This window comes from Ovis canadensis, chromosome 9 (assembly GCF_042477335.2).
Source record: "Ovis canadensis isolate MfBH-ARS-UI-01 breed Bighorn chromosome 9, ARS-UI_OviCan_v2, whole genome shotgun sequence".
Taxonomy (NCBI): Eukaryota; Metazoa; Chordata; class Mammalia; order Artiodactyla; family Bovidae; genus Ovis; species Ovis canadensis.
The window spans coordinates 103,809,383-103,827,015 of record NC_091253.1 but is presented as its reverse complement, the minus strand read 5'-3'; the positions used below and the strand labels follow the sequence as shown (position 1 = coordinate 103,827,015).

Sequence of the window (17,633 nt, the reverse complement as noted above, 5' to 3'; positions counted from 1 at the left end):
CTGCCGGCGGGAGCGGGGGCGGGGCGAGGGGCGGGGCGAGGCGGCGCGCGGCGCCCGCTGGGAGGGGGCGGGGCATGAAGGTGGGGCGGGGCATGAAGGTGGGGGCGGGGCATGAAGGTGGGGGCGGGGCATGAAGGTGGGGCGGGGCATGAAGGTGGGGGCGGGGCATGAAGGTGGGGCGGGGCATGAAGGTGGGGCGGGGCGAGGGGCTGGCGCAGAGAGGGCGGGGCGAGGCGGCGCGCGGCGCCCGCTGGGAACGGGCGGGGAGCGGGCAGGGCCTACAGATGGGGGTGTGGCCCGTGCCGAGAGGGATCGGACGCTCGGAGCGTCCAGAGCCGGGTGAGGGGGAGTTGATCTGTTCGGCGTTTGTGGGAGTCCTGTCCACCAGTCTCTAGAAAAAATACCCAGTTGTCTGGCAAGTTGCTTGCTTGTGTGCCCTCTGTGCCTATCTTGCTTCCGCGAAATCGGAGTTGCGGAAGGCTTCCTCAGGAGTGTGTGCGCGCATGTGTGTGAATTTCTGACTCATTCTACACCAGTGTTACTTGATGATATAAGTACTCCTTGCTAGAGAATCAGGGTTTTTAAAATGTAGACGTTTGTTTGTTTAACGTTCTGGCAGAAAAAAAAGTCTTTAGCGCTTCAAGTCCTGAGTGTGCACTGAGCCGCCTAGGGCCCCTCAGTTGAGAGAGCGCAGACTCATTTAACACACATCCTGAAGAAAGCTTTTGGTCATTCCATGGGGAGGTAGGAAGCTTCATGTGTTTGATGAGTCACTTAAAAGGTACTGAGAAAAAAGAGGCTCTCCTAGGTGGGGTTAAATGGATGCCATGCCACTGATGTGACACCACACGACTCAGAGTGGATGAGTGACAAAGCTGTGCTAAGGACAAGAACTGTAAAAGTATCCAATGCATCCTATATAACTTTGACTATTTCCCAACAAATATTCATTGAGGAAGGGAGAGTGTGGATTGGGAAACGGGTATCCTTACTTCAAGATTTGCTTTTAAAAAATCTGTTCAAAATTTTCATCTCAGCCTTGTTTGGGTCTGGAGAGAAACTTTAGATTTTAGAGCTGGAAGTAGCAGAAGATATCTAGCTATGCCAGCTTCCTTCTTCTTCTTCTTCTTTTTTTTTTTTTGAAGATAGATAAACAGGTTCAGAGAAATTCTTTTTGTGTGTGAATTTTTTAAAATTTTAATTGAAGGGTAATTACTTCACAATATTGTGGTTTTTGCCATACATTCCCGTGAGTCAGCCATGGGTGTCCATGTGTTCCCCGTGCTGAACCCCGCTCCCGCCTCCCTCCCAATCTCATCCCTCAGGGTCATCCCAGCGCACCAGCCCTGAGCACCCTGACTCATGCATTGCAGGTTGAGAGAAATTAAATGATTTGCCCAAGTTAGTAGAAGAGTTCAGACTAAAATCCAAGTGTCAACAGTTTCCGGTATTTTGAAGAACCAGTGGCTTGGAGGAGATTGGTGATTTAGTCACTAAGTTTTATCTGGCTTTTGCGACCCCATGGACTGTAACCTACCAGGCTCCTCTGTCCACAGTATTTCCCAGGCAAAAGTACTGGAGTGGGTTACCCTTTCTTTCTCCAGGGGATCTTCCCGACACAGGAATCAAACCCCCATCTCCTGCATTGCAGGAGAATTCTTCACCCACTGAGCCACAGGGAAGCTCAGCTTGGGGGAAGGGATAAATTGGGAGGTTGGGATGACATGCTCACTGCTATATATAAAAGAGATAACTAGTCAGAACCTACTGAATAGCACAGGGAACTTTACTCAATACTCTTTAATGGCCTATATGGGAAAAGAGCCTAAAAAAAGAGTGGATATATATATATATATATATATATATATATATAACTGATTCACTTTGCTGTATAGCAGAAGGTAAAACAATAGTGTAAATCAACTATACTCCAATAAAAATAAAGAAAAAAACCAGTGGCTTATATAGATTTTGTGTTTCTTTATCTGATAGCATTAACCAAGGGCAGATTTTCTAGAATTTTCCTGTTAAATGTTCTAGATAGGTGGCAAATATTTATTTATCAGTGCAATAATAATGGAAATGCTTTTGTTCTCTCAATTCACTAGCATGAGAGTATAGGAAGCAGTAGGTGGTCCCACAAACTGGAGAACAATTATACCAAAGAAGTTCTCACACTGTTATGAAAGTTCTAGGACCCACAACAGATTTCCCGACCTGGGGATCTGGCAAAGGGACTGAGAACCTCCAGGGAATTTGGCTTTGAAGGCCAGTGGGATTTGTTACCGAGCTTCTGCAGGACTGGAGAAGCAGGCTCTTGGAGGGCACAGACAAAACCTTGCGTGCACCAGGAGGCACGAGAAAGGAGCAGTGGCCCCACTGAGACCGAGCCAGACTCACTGTGAGTGTCCAGGAGTCTCCAGCAGAGGCGTGGGTCAGTGCTGGTCTGCTGTGGGGTCAGGGGCACTGAGTACAACTGTCCTGGCATAAGCCCTTTCGAAGGCGGTTGCCAGTAGATGGTGAGGACAGCTGAGACCACAGTTGCTAACTCTTCCATCTCCATCGAGTCTCTTTGCTGATTTCCCCTCTTGCTGCTGTTTAGTTGCTAAGTTGTGTCCTGCTCTTTTGTGACCCCATGGACTGCAGCCTGCCAGGCTCCTCTGTCCATGGGATTTCCCAGGCAAGAATACTGGAGTGGGTAGCTGTTCCTTTCTCCAGGGAATCTTCCTGACCCAGGGAGGGAACCTACATCTCCTGCGTCTCCTGCACTGGTAGGTGGGTTCTTTATCACAGAGCCACCTGGGAAGGATTTCTGTAAGTGCTACATGAACATGCCCATTTCCCCATGATTCTGTGCTTGGACCATTTGTCAGTTCACACCCGCATACAAGTGAAACTTCCGTGGTCCCGATGACTTCCATAAGCATATTCTCTGCCTTGAGAACTTCCTCCCAAATTGGAGGTTTCTCCTTCCATATTTCTGAGTCTAAAATGGAATGCTTTCTTGCCACATCATCTGCTCCCCAACAAAGGCACTCTGCCACATGAGAAGCCTTGGATTCATTCTCCACCTCTCCTTTCTCACTTCTCTCATAAAAGCAGCCATTAAGCACTCTCAATTATTTCTCAAAAATGCCTCTCAAACCTGTACTTTTCCATTTCTTGAATTATTTCCTCCCCCAAAACTCACTTTCTTGCCTAAGATCTTCCACTGGGTCTCCATTATTCACAAGATTTTTCAGCTTAGCGAGGACAAACTTTACCGGTAAAGGTTTTCACAATTTCCAGCCTCAGTAACAGCCACTTCCTCTCGGGTGCCCTGTTCCCCAGTCATTTTCATAAGATACCTCCTGGCTCTTTCGGATGTTCACACTTTTGCACATGTCTTTCCGTGGCCCTTCAAGGTCCTCTATACCAGAGTTCCCCAAACCTTCTTGAGAATAAGAATCAGGTAAAGTGTGTGTCAATAAATACAGCTGCGCACACCTTTTCCGGAGCCTTCTTTACAGGGTCTGGGATGGGTCCTGGGGAGCTACGTTTTTAACAAGCGCGCGCTCTGTCATTCTTCTCACTGGACCAGTTTAGCAAACAGGGTTCACTCGTACTCCACCTTCAGAGTGTAACGCTTTTACCCTTTTACCTGGGAAAGACTTCTGAGTTCACAGGCAAAAATTCAGTCCTCCAGGACATTAGCCGTCTGCTATAGTAAGTGGGACTTGAAACATATTTTCCTTACTAACGCTAACCAGGCAAGATTATAATTTACCTGCGCCCCCCACCCCCCACCAGAAAAAAGAAAAAACTCTTCAGTGGCTTCTATTAGCTACAAAATAAAATCTGCACTTAAGTCAACTTAGTGAGTCCTTTGAGTATCTGTTATATATCAAAAAAAAAAAAATCTAGGTTTGATAAAGAATTGATTAAGACCCAATCTCAAGGAGCGCACATGATCTAGAAAGGAATGTCTCTGCTTGGCATTTAAAGTCTTACAAATCTTGCCCAACCCGTCTTTCTCTTCCGTTTATCTCCCGGGGGCCTCTCCATGTTCACGGTCTCAGGCCCTTCGCACCTGGTGTTCTTCGCACCTGGAATACCCTTCCCTCTCCCATTTGATCTGGTTCACTTCTGCTTTTCCTTTAGCAGTCACCACAAGCATGTTTTTCTTAGAAAATTCTTCTTTGTTCTTCCTGTCTAGGACAAATCCTGCTATTATTCACCTAGTATCCCCTCCAAGACATTTGTCCCGGATTTGATTTCCTACTTGTTTATACGATTATTTGATTGATGTTTGTCTTCCCCTCTGTACTGTGAGCTCCATGAGGACAGAGGGCTGTGTTCTGGTTACACAGACGTTCACTGTATAGCTGTCCATTCATCTGTCTCTAGATGTTCATGTAACGTTCAGTAGATTTGCTGTATTCCTAACACTCATCTTGCACAATATATTAAAAATCAAATCTTGAACATTTATTCAAACCTAACAGTCCTGGAGAGGACTCTTGAGAGTCCCTTGGACTGCAAGGAGATCCAACCAGTCTATCCTAAAGGAAATCAGTCCTGAATATTCATTGGAAGGACTGATGTTGAAGCTGAAACTCCGATACTTTGGCCAGCTGATGCAAAGAGCTGACTCATTTGAAAAGACCCTGATGCTGGGAAAGATCGAAGGCTGGAGGAGAAGGGGATGACAGAAGATGAGATGGTTGGATGGCATCTCTGACTCAAAGGACATGAGTTTGAACAAGCTCCAGGAGTTGGTGATGGACAGGGAGGCCTGGTATGCTGCAGTCCATGGGGTCGAAGAGTCAGACACAACTGAGCAACTGAACTGAACTGAACAATAAAAACAGCTAAAATTTTGGATTATTTTATTGTGTACCAGGCTCCTAAATGAATCATTTAATCTTTATAATGACACTTTAAGATATATGCTATTATTACTCCCATTTCATAGAATGGCTTAAAAAATTGCCCACCTCCCGCTTCCCTGTCCCTAGCATCTGAAACTACTCTCCTTCCGAAACTACTCTCCTTCTGTCTCCCACGGGCCTCTTAAGCAACTGTGCTCACCACACATTCTGCTCCGCCATGTGGACCAGTCTCTCAGTCTGGGATGCTCTCTCCTTTCCTCACTTACTTAGTTTTCTCCTCTTCATTGTCCAACTCTCAAAAGAGTTTCTAGGACCCGCCCTAGATCAGATCAGCTCCTTGTTATATGTACTAGTTTTCTATTGTTGCTACAACAAATTCCCACAAATTTGATGGCTTAAAAAAACACAAATTTATTACCGCACAGTAACTGGGCGTGAAGACTGCAACCAACGCGTTGGCATAACTGTTCCTTCTGCAGGCTCTTGGGGGAGAATCCAATTCCCCAGTGATCTTTGTTAAGAATCAGGGGCTTCCCAGGTGGCACTAATGGTAAAGAACCCACCTGCCAGTGCAGATAGACGTAAGAGACGCGGGTTCAATCTCTGCATCGGGAAGATCCCCTGAAGGAGGGCAGAGCAACCCACTCCAGTATTCTTCCCTGGAGAACCTCATGGACAGAGGAGCCTGGCAGGCTATAGTCCATAGAGTCACAAAGAGTCAGACACGACTGAAGTGACTTAGCATGCATCAAGAATCAACTTTGGGAAGGTTATGTGATAAAGAGGATGCTGAGGTAGACGGGTTATCTCTCCTTTTATATTCATTAAGTGGCTGGTGTAGAAAACACTTTACAGCTCAATCTGAAAGCCCTTAGATTCTTTAATTTCTTTCTAATCAGGCATGGACAGAGATATGAGAAAATATGGATACAGAGCTATGCAGGCAGAACTCAGTCACAGGCACCTTAGATCTTCATTATCAATTAGGGCAATAAACTTTTATTTTTGCAAAATTATTGTTTTTCAAAGTGGCTACTTTTGTAGTCATTACTGTGATTGTGCTGTATACAATGAATATCTAGTCCTGAGAAACAAACAAAAAACTGCTGATGGAAAGAATGTGTGCACGCTTGTTGAGCTGTTTAATAAATAACTATCTGATGATGATTCTGCAGTGTGTTTAAAGGGTAATTCTTCTTCTGCTGCTTTGGAGAGTTCATTTGGCATTCTAAAAATGGTTGTAACTTCAAGGGGTGACCAAAATGTATCAATTAGCCTGACATCTAAGTCTTTTTAACAGATCTATAAAGTTCCAATTTCCTTTGCCATCTTAACCATGGTAAATCATTCTGAACAAGATCATTCTTTTGAACAACAGCCTCCTTATTAGCTGAGATCAATTGAGATTAAAAAATGAAAAATACACTAGATGCTGAGAACTCTTTATGAAACCACATTTGTAGGATGAGTATTGAACGAAGATTAATGTGTTATTTTCAGCTTCTACATAATTGATTTAAACATTTATTATCTAAATCCCACTGCTGGATTAAACACTAATATATATTTGGATGGCTTGCTTGCTTGCCAGTATTATTTTTTCCCTATTGAGATTACATATTAATGGGAGGGAACAATTTCTAATTCAAAAGTAGCTTGCTTTGCACACCACGTGTGTTTCTGAAAGTGTGACACACCAAATTGAGTAAAATAGATTTTTCCATTGAATTTTAAATCAACGATTCCATCCTTTGTTTTAATTTCTGACTGATTTTCATTTGCTCTTTGGATACAAAACAAGATCCTTAGAATATCAGGTGGCCCCTATGTGATCAGGACTCAGCTGACATTTAGAGACCGTCTCACAGCGCCCTGCTCTTCTGTCACCAGAAACCTGGCCTTATGTCAAAACCTACTTCTTTAGACTCAATGTTTTTCCACATATTGTCTGAAATGTTAATTCTCTGACACTACCTGCTCTATTTTTTCCATCGAGTACATTGCTTTCTTAATTAATTGTCCATCATTTCCTGACTAGAAAGTAGGCTTCAAAAATGCATGGATTTTAGTTTCTCTTTCTTCACTGGGAGTCTCCAGCATCTAGATCTGTGCTGGCTATATTGTATGCACTCAGAAAAAAATGGCGCATGAATGATTCCTTATCTTGGAACACCAGTTTCCCTTCTCTATACCAAGCTATTCTCTATTCATCATTCAAATTCCAGGTTAAATGTCACTTTTTCAAGCCACCTTTTTTTGACACCCAAGACAAAATCAGCTTTATCTACAATTTGTTCTGACAGGTCTCTGTCCTTCTGAGTTCTCCATAGCACTTATTAAAACTTTAACTTATAAAGTCTATTATTTGTGGGATAAGTTGCTTACCTCCTGTCTTCTCTCCTAACCTGTAAAATGCCTTCATCTTGTTCTTAATCATCTCCTCACTGTCTACCATAATGCCCGAAACAGAGGTGCTCCATGAGTCGCTGTTGAATGAAACTATGGACAGATGGGTGACTAGGCAGCTCATTATAACTTTCCGTCCCTTTTTCTACTTGTTCAATGTTTTCTCAACAAAAATACAGTGTCTACTGAGCCAGAAAGGACTGTTTTTTCTATACTGGAGAGGTTCTTATTTAAACATACCCCTCTATGGACTCAGTAATGCTTGTATGATCTCTGAAAGTTGATACCTCATACCAGCCTCTTTACTCCCGCAGTTATTTAATTAAATAAATGCTCTGTGAGTTTCTCTTCTGGTCCAAACCACACAGAGGGAAAGGTCATGTAAACAACAGAAAGACCAGAAGCTTTAAAACAAACGGATCTTTCACACTCACTACCTATGTGAACTTGTCCAAGTCGCCAGCTGAGCCGGGTTGTTTATCTGCCAGAGAAGTGGCAGCACCTGTTTTGCTTGGTTGATGTAGGGGTTATTAAGAAGGCATGTGGTGTGCATGCCATACAGTAGGTGCTCAAATATGGCGCCCGTTACTGCTATTACTATAAGCTGAGCGCCCAGATGGCAGACTATAGTTGCATTCCCAGGACCTTGTGTGTAAAATACCCTCAGTAAACTTTGGTTAAACTGGCCAGCAGAACGTGCAATTTCTCTGCTCTCAAAGGGCTTAAAATCTAAGCAAGAAAATAAGTTCCAGAACAGATTTATGAACCATTTAGATAATAACAAAAGATAACGCTTATTATAGTGTAATATACACAAGATTAGATGTATTACAGTTCATACGTGCTTAGGATGGCCAGGCAGGAAATGGTTAGAGGCGGCAGGCTGTAGTTACTGGGAAACTATAAGTTCACATGTTCGTGTGTCTAAGGTATAGGACTGTCAGCCTCTTATAAAAATTTCCGATTTCTTGGTCAAGATGCAATGCTGGATCTACCAATGTTGGGTACAATGGCTTGGACTAATGCTTCTGGGTTGGTGTGATGGCAGACAAAAGTGGGTTATTGGTCTTGAGTAGCAAGGTGTGTCGGTCACAGTAATGGGTGCTCCCCGCCCCCTGCCTTTAATAATCAGTGGGTAGCTAATGGTCACAACCAGGTCCTGATGGCAGTGGGCAATGTTGCTCAAATAGTTCTGTATTATGTGGAGGACATCATAGCCCTGGAAAACTAGGACACAGACTCAGTCCCGTGTCCCACATCTTTGTAGCATGCTCTGCACAGATTTTCAGTTGAATTGCATCATCTATAATCATTACCCGTTGCTGTCCTTTCATCTTACCAAATTCTTTGTTTGCAGCTCTAATAGATAGGACTGAGATATTGAAAAGGAACAAAAGAATGTTGCTTTTCTCTAAGACATTCTTTCCCTTTTGTTACTGAGATGTCTCTGCAAAGGCATCTGATATAGATCCAAACATAAGGATGCCCCATTAAAGGCTTTGTATATACCAACAGTTGAGAAGGAAATGGCAACCCTCTCCGGTATTCTTGCCTGGAGAATCCCATGGTCAGAGGAGCCTGGCAGGCCACAGTCCCTGGGATCGCAAGAGTTGGACACGACTTAGCAACTAAACATAGAGAGATACTAACAGTGATACCGAATTGAATGCGGTCACCAAACATACTCCAAAGTCCCCACGTTAGGAAAAGAGATGCTCCTCGCCTCCCTCACTTCAAGCCGTGGGTGGGGGGTGATCTAGAATCCACCCATGCCTACTGGCAGCCAGCACACATCAACCTGCCCAGTCTACACCTGCAGCGACACGCCCAGTCAGCCCAGGTGCTCTGAGAATAAGCCATCACACCTGCATCACAGGGGCAGACAAATGTCCCTGCAAGCCGGTGCCCCCACCCTCCCAACCCGCACCATGCCCCCCGGGGCGAACCTACCTGAATATCCTTATTCACAGAGACCTGACCCTGTGCTCATATGCAATCACAGACAAAAACACACAGAACACACACGTGGAACACTAGCATCTTGTCCTTCCAGGCCAGGTCGGCAAGGCGCACGTACATTACACACCGGCTTTCAGGGAAAAAGTGGAAACGGAGACAGACTTTATTCTTTTGGGCTCCAAAATCACTGCAGATGGTGACTGCAGCCATGAAATTAAAAGACACTCCTTGGAAGAAAAGTTATGACCAACCTAGACAGCATATTAAAAAGCAGAGACATTACTTTGCCAACAAAGGTCTTTCTAGTCAAACCTATGGTTTTTCCAGTGGTCATGTATGGATGTGAGAGTTGGACTGTGAAGAAGGCTGAGCACCGAAAAATTGATGCTTTTGAACTGTGGTGTTGGAGAAGACTCTTGAGAGTCCCTTGGACTGCAAGGAGATCCAACCAATCCATCCTAAAGGAAATCAGTCCTGAACATTCATTGGAAGGACTGATGCTGAATCTGAAACTCTAATACTTTGGCCACCTGATGCGAAGAACTGACTCATTGGAAAAGACCCTGAAGCTGGAAAGATTGGAGAAGGGAGAAGCGGAGGACAGAGGATGAGATGGCTGGATGGCATCACCGACTCGATGGTTTGGGTGGACTCCGGGAGTTGGTGATGGGCAGGGAGGCCTGGCGTGCTGCGGTCCATGGGGTCGCGCAGAGTGGGACACGACTGAGCGACTGAACCGAACTGAACTGAACTTCGGCCCGCACTAGACCCCCGACAGCGGTCTGCGCTCCTCCGAGCCGGCATCAAACCGGTCACTGGACCCGGGTGAGTCCCCAGCGTGGGTACAGCGGCCCCGGGCTGCGGCCCCGGCGGCCTTTGCAGCTCTTTCCTTGTCTTTCCTCCCGATGCCCGGGGCCCGGGCGGGGCCGCCGCGTCCGCCGGCGGTGCCCTCCCCTCCCGGCGCGCGGGGCGGGCCCGGCCGCCAGGAAATGCCCGGGAGAGGGAGTCACCTGCGCCCGACGGCGTGTGGACTCGGGGGCGCCGCCTCCCGGAGCCTGGCCGAGACCCGGGCGGACGCCGCTCACCTGCTGGCAGGCGCGCCCGGAGCCCCGAGCCCCGAGCCCCGCGGACCGCTGCGGCCCCCGGCACCATGAGCAAGTTGGGCAAGTTCTTCAAAGGCGGAGGCTCTTCCAAGAGCCGCGCGGCCCCCAGGGCCCAGGAAGCTCTGGCCCGACTTCGGGAGACGGAGGAGATGCTGGGCAAGAAGCAGGAGTACCTGGAAGGCCGCATCCAGAGAGAGCTCAGCCTGGCCAGGAAGCACGGCACGCAGAACAAACGAGGTAGGCACCCCCCTGGGCCGGGGCAGCCCCGTCCACCGGCACCTGGCCCGGCCTTTCTGGGAACTGGTGATGATCCCCCGGGCCGGACTGGGAGAGGGCTGAGCGCAGCACCATCCTCGATGGCGAAAGAGGAAGACACACCAAAAATCTCAGTGATCAAGACGAATCGCATTTTTAATACGATCTTTAGAAAGCTCAAAGTTGACACAGAAGCATCTGTAACGAACAAAACATCAACATTTAAAGTAAAGACCGGATTGGTGTTATTGATTCTTGTCTTTTGCAGTTGGCTCCTATGTGTTCTGGAGAAGGAAATGGAAACCTTCTCCAGTATTCTTGCCTGGAGAATCCCACGGACAAAGGAGGCTGGTGGGCTATAGTCCATGGGGTCATAAAGAGTCGGACAGGACTGAGCGACTAACATACACACCTATGTGTCCTGTACAGACTTAAAAAAAATCAAATTCATTTTAAAATGTGATGTTTTGTTCATCATCGAGTTTTTTACCTTAATTTTGAATTTTAAAAATATTCCAATAAAATCTTACTTATCTTGGTTAGAAGATAATCTTTTTTTGCCGCTTTAAAGTTTGCCCCTGGCTTGTCTCACCCTGGTCCAGTCCTGCTGACTCCAGCAGCACATATCAACTTTTCTGCCCTGCGTTTGTATTTTGAATCACACAGTTTAACTTGCCTGTAAATCTCCAGGGAAGCATATTCTGGTGTGTTCCGGTTCCCTTCGCTGTTGAAGACTTTAGTTGGTGGTGCAGTTGAGATATGAAAAAAAAAAAAAGTCAGAGATTTAAATATTAATTCTACCCCTGGCTGTTGCCACTTGGGAAGGACTTTGAGTCAGTAATGATTCTGGGTGCCTCTTTTGCACCTTGAACCTTTGTTCTTTGCCAGGGTGAATTGCTTTCTTCAGTGAATGGCTCTCTCTATAGAGAACAAATCCAAACAGCCCCGTGGCGCATATGAAAACTCAGCAAGAAGTTGAAATGATTTGCTCTTGTAGCACAAGGTCAATGGCAGACCCAAAATAGGGCTGGCAATTCAGGACTCTGCTCACCACCAAACCCTGAACTTGCATCCTCAAGAAGTTAGGCTTTCTGAGTCATAATGAAACCTTGGGAAGGTTTAGTTCGCCCTAAACGACCCTGCCATTGTTTAATGCTGGAAGGGAATCATGTCTTGGAATTGACCTTGAAAGTCTTGCTCTCCCCCCAAAATGTGCCCGCTACATTTGTGCCCATTTTATAACCAACAATAAAGAAACCAAGTTTCATTTTCCTCTGCTTTTGGGTACAACTCTTGTCCCCATTATGGCCTGTTTTAGAGTTAAGTGCTGGTTTCTATTTTTATTTCATGTCTGAAAATATTTTGGGATGTTATTCAATGGCAGTTTATGCAGAGAGACTCTGACATTAAGACTTCCTAAAAAGCCATTGGTTGTTCTTTTCCTGGGTTCTTCCTCTTCGGTTTGATAGGCACTCTGACATTTGCTTAGTGTCTGTCAAGGTTTTTGTTTTGTTTTGTTTTGTTATCCATTTGGATCTGTTTGTAGCTTTATCCACAGTGGTTGTTAACTAAATATTGGCTTAAAAAATCTGAAAAAAAAAAATCTGCTTTTGTGAAGTGGTGGAAATATAGATTTGCTTTCAGAAGAAACTAATGTAAAATAATATAGAAATGTTCTTGAGGTGGCAATACACTAAAGTGTCTCTAAGACTTTATAAAGATTCACACACACAAAGACAACACTAATAAGAACGTCAATCTGACTTCCTTAAATCAGAGTAGCTACAGATGTAAGTCTCAAGTTCAAATATTAATAATCAGTTGATGTCAGAAAGGCCATGTCATTTATCCATGGGATCTTTACTCGTGTGGCCCCGACCTGGTTCTGCAGTGGGCCTGCAATAGGAAGAGTGTGGTTGGGGTGAGGCCATCTGTAATCTAAGCTATGAAAGAATCCAGTCATAGACCATGCGTTGGAAACACTGTCAGTATCAGCATCTTCCAAATAAACCAAGTAACTTCACATCCTCATGGCCACTATTTTCCATTAGCCACTAAGAAATATTTTCACACACGTAATAAAGCTAAATGTGCTTACTACTAAAAGGGCCTTGTGCTACACAATGTCAGTGTTAGAATGGCTGTAACTTACCTGGTAATCAGAGTGACATGTGTCCCTGCAGTTAAAGTTTTACTCCTAGAGCTGGTTAGTCTGATAACATGCTGTCAAGAACACTCGTTGGGTGGCCAGTTAATATCATTTTGGAAAGGGCCACACTCCCAGAAGGAACAATTAAAAAAAAACACAACTTTTTATTTTATATTGGAGAATGGCCGATAACAATGTTGTGATAGTTTCAAGTGAATAGCAAAGGGACTCAGCCATACATATCCCTGTATCCATTCTCCCCCAAACTCCCCTCCCCTCCGGGCTGCCACATAACATTGAGCAGAGTTCCCTGTGCTCCACAGTAGGCTCCTGTTGGTCGTCCACTTTAAATATAGCCGTGTGTACACATCAAGTCCAAACTCCCTCACTGTCTCTTCCTCCTATTCGTATCCCTCTGGCAACCGTAACTGCATTCTCTAAGTCTGTGAGTTTGTTTCTGTCTTGTAAATAAGTTCACTTGTGTCATTTCTTTTTAGATTCTTTTTTAGAGTTCTTTTTATATTCTGCATATAGAGAATATCATGCTATTTCTCCTTCTTTTTGTTACTTTACTCGCTATGACAATCTGTAGATCCATCCTTGCTGCTGCAAATGGCGTTATTTCACTCTTTTTAATGGCTGAGTAATATTCCACTCCAGAGGGAAATGGCAACCCACTCCAGTGTTCTTGCCTGGAGAATCCCAGGGATGGGGGAGCCTGGTGGGCTGCTGTCTATGGGGTCACACAGAGTCGGACACGACTGAAGTGACTTAGCAGCAGCAGCAGTATTCCACTCCAGAAGGAAACGGCAGTCCACACCAGTGTTCTTGCCTGGGAAGTCCCATGGGCAGAGGAGCTGGGCAGGCTAGAGTCCACTGGATTGCAAAAGCGTTAGACACAGCTGAGTGACTAGCAACAAGAACAGTGTTTCGCCGTATACACGCACCGAGTCTTAGTGTCCATCCCTCTGTCGGTGGACATTTGGCTGCCTCTGTGTGTTGGCTGCTGTGAACAGTGCTGCAGGGGACATTGTACATTCCTGGCCAGTTCTCATTCTTCCATGATCTCCACAACAGAAGTTTAGACCGTTGGCATCCTCCGTGTCAAAAATGGGTTTTATTGGTAAAATGAGTAACTGTTATATCAGCGTAATAAACGTTAGAAATGGGATCTCATTGGTAAAATTGTGGATATCCTAAATGTGGGTTGGGGAAGTGTTTAGAGGTACTTCCGTGCTCTCAATGTAAGGACAGGCATTAAGGATGTATGAGGTGTGTATAACTAACATTAGGATGGTGCCTGGGGCTTGGTCAGATCGGTGCAGTGTCCAGTCCTGGGTTCAGGTGGGTGTCTGACCTTCCACAGAGCATAGCACCCTGCCAGTGAAGGTCACTGTCTATGTTCAGTGAGCCTTTCATATCATGTATATTGGACTAAAAGACATGGAGCTGGGGCTCCAGTGAGCTCATAAAGCTGGTTGACAGACTGTTTTGGCCTGCGTGGCCAAGATGTTTGTTTAATAGGCGTATCTGCAGATCTGAGTCTGAAACTTGCTTTCACTGTAACTCAGAACAAGGCTGTGCAGTGGTGGTAATGCTCCCTTCAGACTTGTCTGGCAGGTACCATGTTCTACCTAAACGAGCCTGAGTGAAAACAACCATGGTATCAAGGCCCTGTTGATCTGAAAGAGTAACATTTGGAAGCAAGGTCTATACTTTGGTTAAAAACTCGAGAAGAGTAGAAATTCTTTAGTACAGTTCATTTAGATTACTATGATAGAACTCCTTTATAACTAGCAATCTGCTTTGTGGAAAAGCACATTTTTTAGATACCACTTAATTCCTTTTTCTGCTTCTGCTGAGGACTGTTCTCAAGAGCAGTCTTCAATCCTGGCTGTATGTGAAAGTCGCCCTGATGCTCGGAGGATCCCACCCCCGCAGATTCTAGTGTAACTGGCCGGAGTGGGGCTGGGACGTCAGTTTTTGAAAGTGCCTCTGGGGGTGACTCTGCCCTGTGGCTAGGGTTAAGGATGAGGGAACTAAATCCGTGGTCATGTTAATGGCGTGGAAATACAAGTGCTTCCTAGCTGATTTCATATCATGGCACTCGTGAGCACTGACAACATTTGTCTGTGTCTCTGGGATAACCAAGGACCAGCAGCTTGAGGACTTAAAAAAATTGTTTTATTCATTTATTTTTAAAACTTTATTCGAGTATAGTTGCTTTACAACGCTGTGTTAGTCTCTACTGTAAGGCAAAGTGAATCGGCTATATATATATATACACACATATCGGAGAAGGCAATGGCACCCCACTCCAGTACTCTTGCCTGGAGAATCCCAGGAACAGGGCAGCCTGGTAGGCTGCCGTCTATGGGGTTGCACAGAGTCAGACACAACGTGCTGCTAATTCGCTTCAGAAGTTGCTCAGTCATGTCCGACTCTCAGCGACCCCATGGACTGTAGCCCATCAGGCTTCTCCGTCCCTGGGATTCTCCAGGCAAGAGTACTGGAGTGGGGTGCCAGTGCCTTCTCTGAGACACACACACACACACACACACTCTCTCTCTCTCTCCCCCTCTTTTTTGGATTTCCTTCCCATTTAAGTGAAGTTCTCTGTGTTATTCATAGGTTCTCACTAGTTATCTATTTTTTAAAATGCGTTTTACTTGGAGGGTAGTTGCTTCACAGTTTGTGATGGTTTCCGCCATGCATCAGCATGAACCAGGCACAGGGGTTCACGTGTCCCCTCCCTCCGGAGCCCCGTCCCATCCCACCCTCCAGGTATTCGCAGGGCTGGGGTGGGGTCTCTGCGTCACCCAGACCCAGCAAACTCCCTCCCGCCGTCTCTGTTACACGTGGCCGTGTGTGTGTGCACGCTGCTCTCTCAGTCTGCCCCACCCTCTCCCTCCCCGCCGTGTCCACAAGTCTGTGCTCCGCGTCTGCATCACACTGCAAACGGACAGTGACAGCCGTGTGTCCAAGGACTCTTGACCCTGAGCGGGGGCCTCAGCGTTTCAGTGCCTTGCAGGCCCCTCCTGCCGCACGGGTCGGTGGAACCCTTAGGCCTTAGGTCCCAGGTCTAACCTCCCTTATGAGGCTTTTCTTTTTTTTTTTTTTTAAGCTAGTATCATTAAGAGATGGTCACAGGGATTCGCTTGACTGTAATACACCTCTTCAGCTTCCATCAAACGTGTAAACATTTGGCAGAAAGTAACTTGGCGTTGTAGTCGGGAGCCTGGGCTTCCGAGCACGTAGCCCTGGGCGTGATCCTGGCCTCGTCCTGCCACTTGGAAGCTGGTGATTTTCAGCCGTTGGCTGGGCCGGCCTGAGCCTCAGGCTCTTCCCCTGCGTGAAGTTGATAAGGTTGATCCTCAGGGCTGAGGGCGCTTGACTTTACTGTGTGACGCCCTTAACTCAGTGCTCCGTAAGCAGCCGTCTTTGCGATGCCGCGGCAGTTTGTTCAAGGTGAGGTCGGCCGCACGCGGGCTCAGGCTTGCTTTCTGAGACGACGGGTGAATGCGGCCCTCGGTCCGTGCAGGCCGCCGGCGTCCGGAGGCCGCGGTCAGTCCGCCCCGGGCCGCCTGGGCTGCAGCGCAGGCCTGTCCCTGGCTCGCCCCTCGCAGGGGGTTGCTCTCGGCGCGGCCGAGGGCGGCACGGGCGTCTGGGCCCCTCTGCCCTGTCCTCTCAGCCCGCGGCGGCCTCCCGGGCCGAGCAGGAAACCCAGGCTTGTCTCCGCGCGGGCAGCGGCGGCCGGGGGCCGCGGGGCTCCGGGCGCGGCGCCGACCGCGGGGCTGAGCCCGGCCACCGCTCCTCCAGGCCTGGGTGAAATGACGGCCCCGGGTGGGGAGTCCGCTGTGTGCGCGGCTCCCGCGCCGAGCCCCGCGCTGCCGGGGCAGGGATGACTGTGCCTTCAAGTCGGGATGCGGCCCGGCGTCCTCGGAGCCGGCTGTGCGCGCAGCCCTCCCGGGTGAGCGCCGGGCTGGACTCCGGTCGGGCTTTCTAGGACGGTGGTCAGGGCGCTGAATCCTGCAGCCGCACACCAGGGCCCCGAAGGACGGGGCGACGAGGACGCCCCCGGGGCCCCGCGGGGTGAGTGCCAGGGGCCCAGGTAACGCGAGACAGCCCGGCGGCGGGGAAGGTCCCCGGGAGGCCTCACCCACCCGGCGGCCTCCTTTCTGCACAAAGCTTCCACCACCGGGCCTCAGGCCAGCCGCACCGGAGCCCGAGAGTGCTGGTGAAGGGGTGTCCTTACAGGGCGCCCCTAAAAATTCCCGTTCAGTGGGCGAGCGGAGGGGTCGGGAACCTGAGCTCTGGACAGACGGCGCGGTCACTCGGCTGCCGTCAGGATCTGCGACGGGTTCAGCGGCCGGAAACGGGGGCCCGTCTCCGCTCTGCTTTTCCGTCGTCCGTCCCTCTGTGTCTCCCCGCCGCCTGCCGCCGCTCAGGTACTGGGGAAGCGTCCACCGCCTCCCGCGTGAGGACTGGGAGGGAACATTTCCCGAGCTCCTGGCAAGGCCTTTCAGGCACCCGCATTAGCTTCCAGCAGGAAAGCCACACGGTCCTGTAACTGCACAGGCTCCGTGAAGGGCCCCAGGGTCCCCCGGTATTCAGATCGCCCCCAAGCGTCTCAGAATGAAGCGTTCTGTTGGTCTCTGGTTGTCCGATTATTTTCACCGCACGATGCTCGGAGTCAGGGAAAGGAACGTTATTCCTGGAGCACTAGGGGCACAGTTGTGTCTGACTCTGCGACCCCGTGGACTGTGGCCCACCAGCTCCTCCGTCCACGGGATTCTCAGGCAAGAATCCTGGAGTGGGTCGCCATGCCCTTCTCCAGGGGATCTTCCTGACCCAGGGATCAAACTTGCGTCTCCTGCATTGGCAGGTGGA

General features: G+C 47.9%; 1 protein-coding gene across 1 annotated transcript in view; it reads left to right on the top strand.

The window, feature by feature from the left end:
* Nucleotides 1-10,122: 10,122 nt before the first annotated feature.
* The window catches only part of CHMP4C (charged multivesicular body protein 4C), a 32,337-nt gene continuing 24,826 nt past the window's right edge, over nucleotides 10,123-17,633 (top strand). Inside the window, exon 1 of the mRNA XM_069600720.1 lies at nucleotides 10,123-10,576. Coding sequence (XP_069456821.1) covers nucleotides 10,387-10,576 — 190 coding nt within the window. The 5' untranslated portion in view covers nucleotides 10,123-10,386. The remainder of the gene's footprint in view (nucleotides 10,577-17,633) is intronic.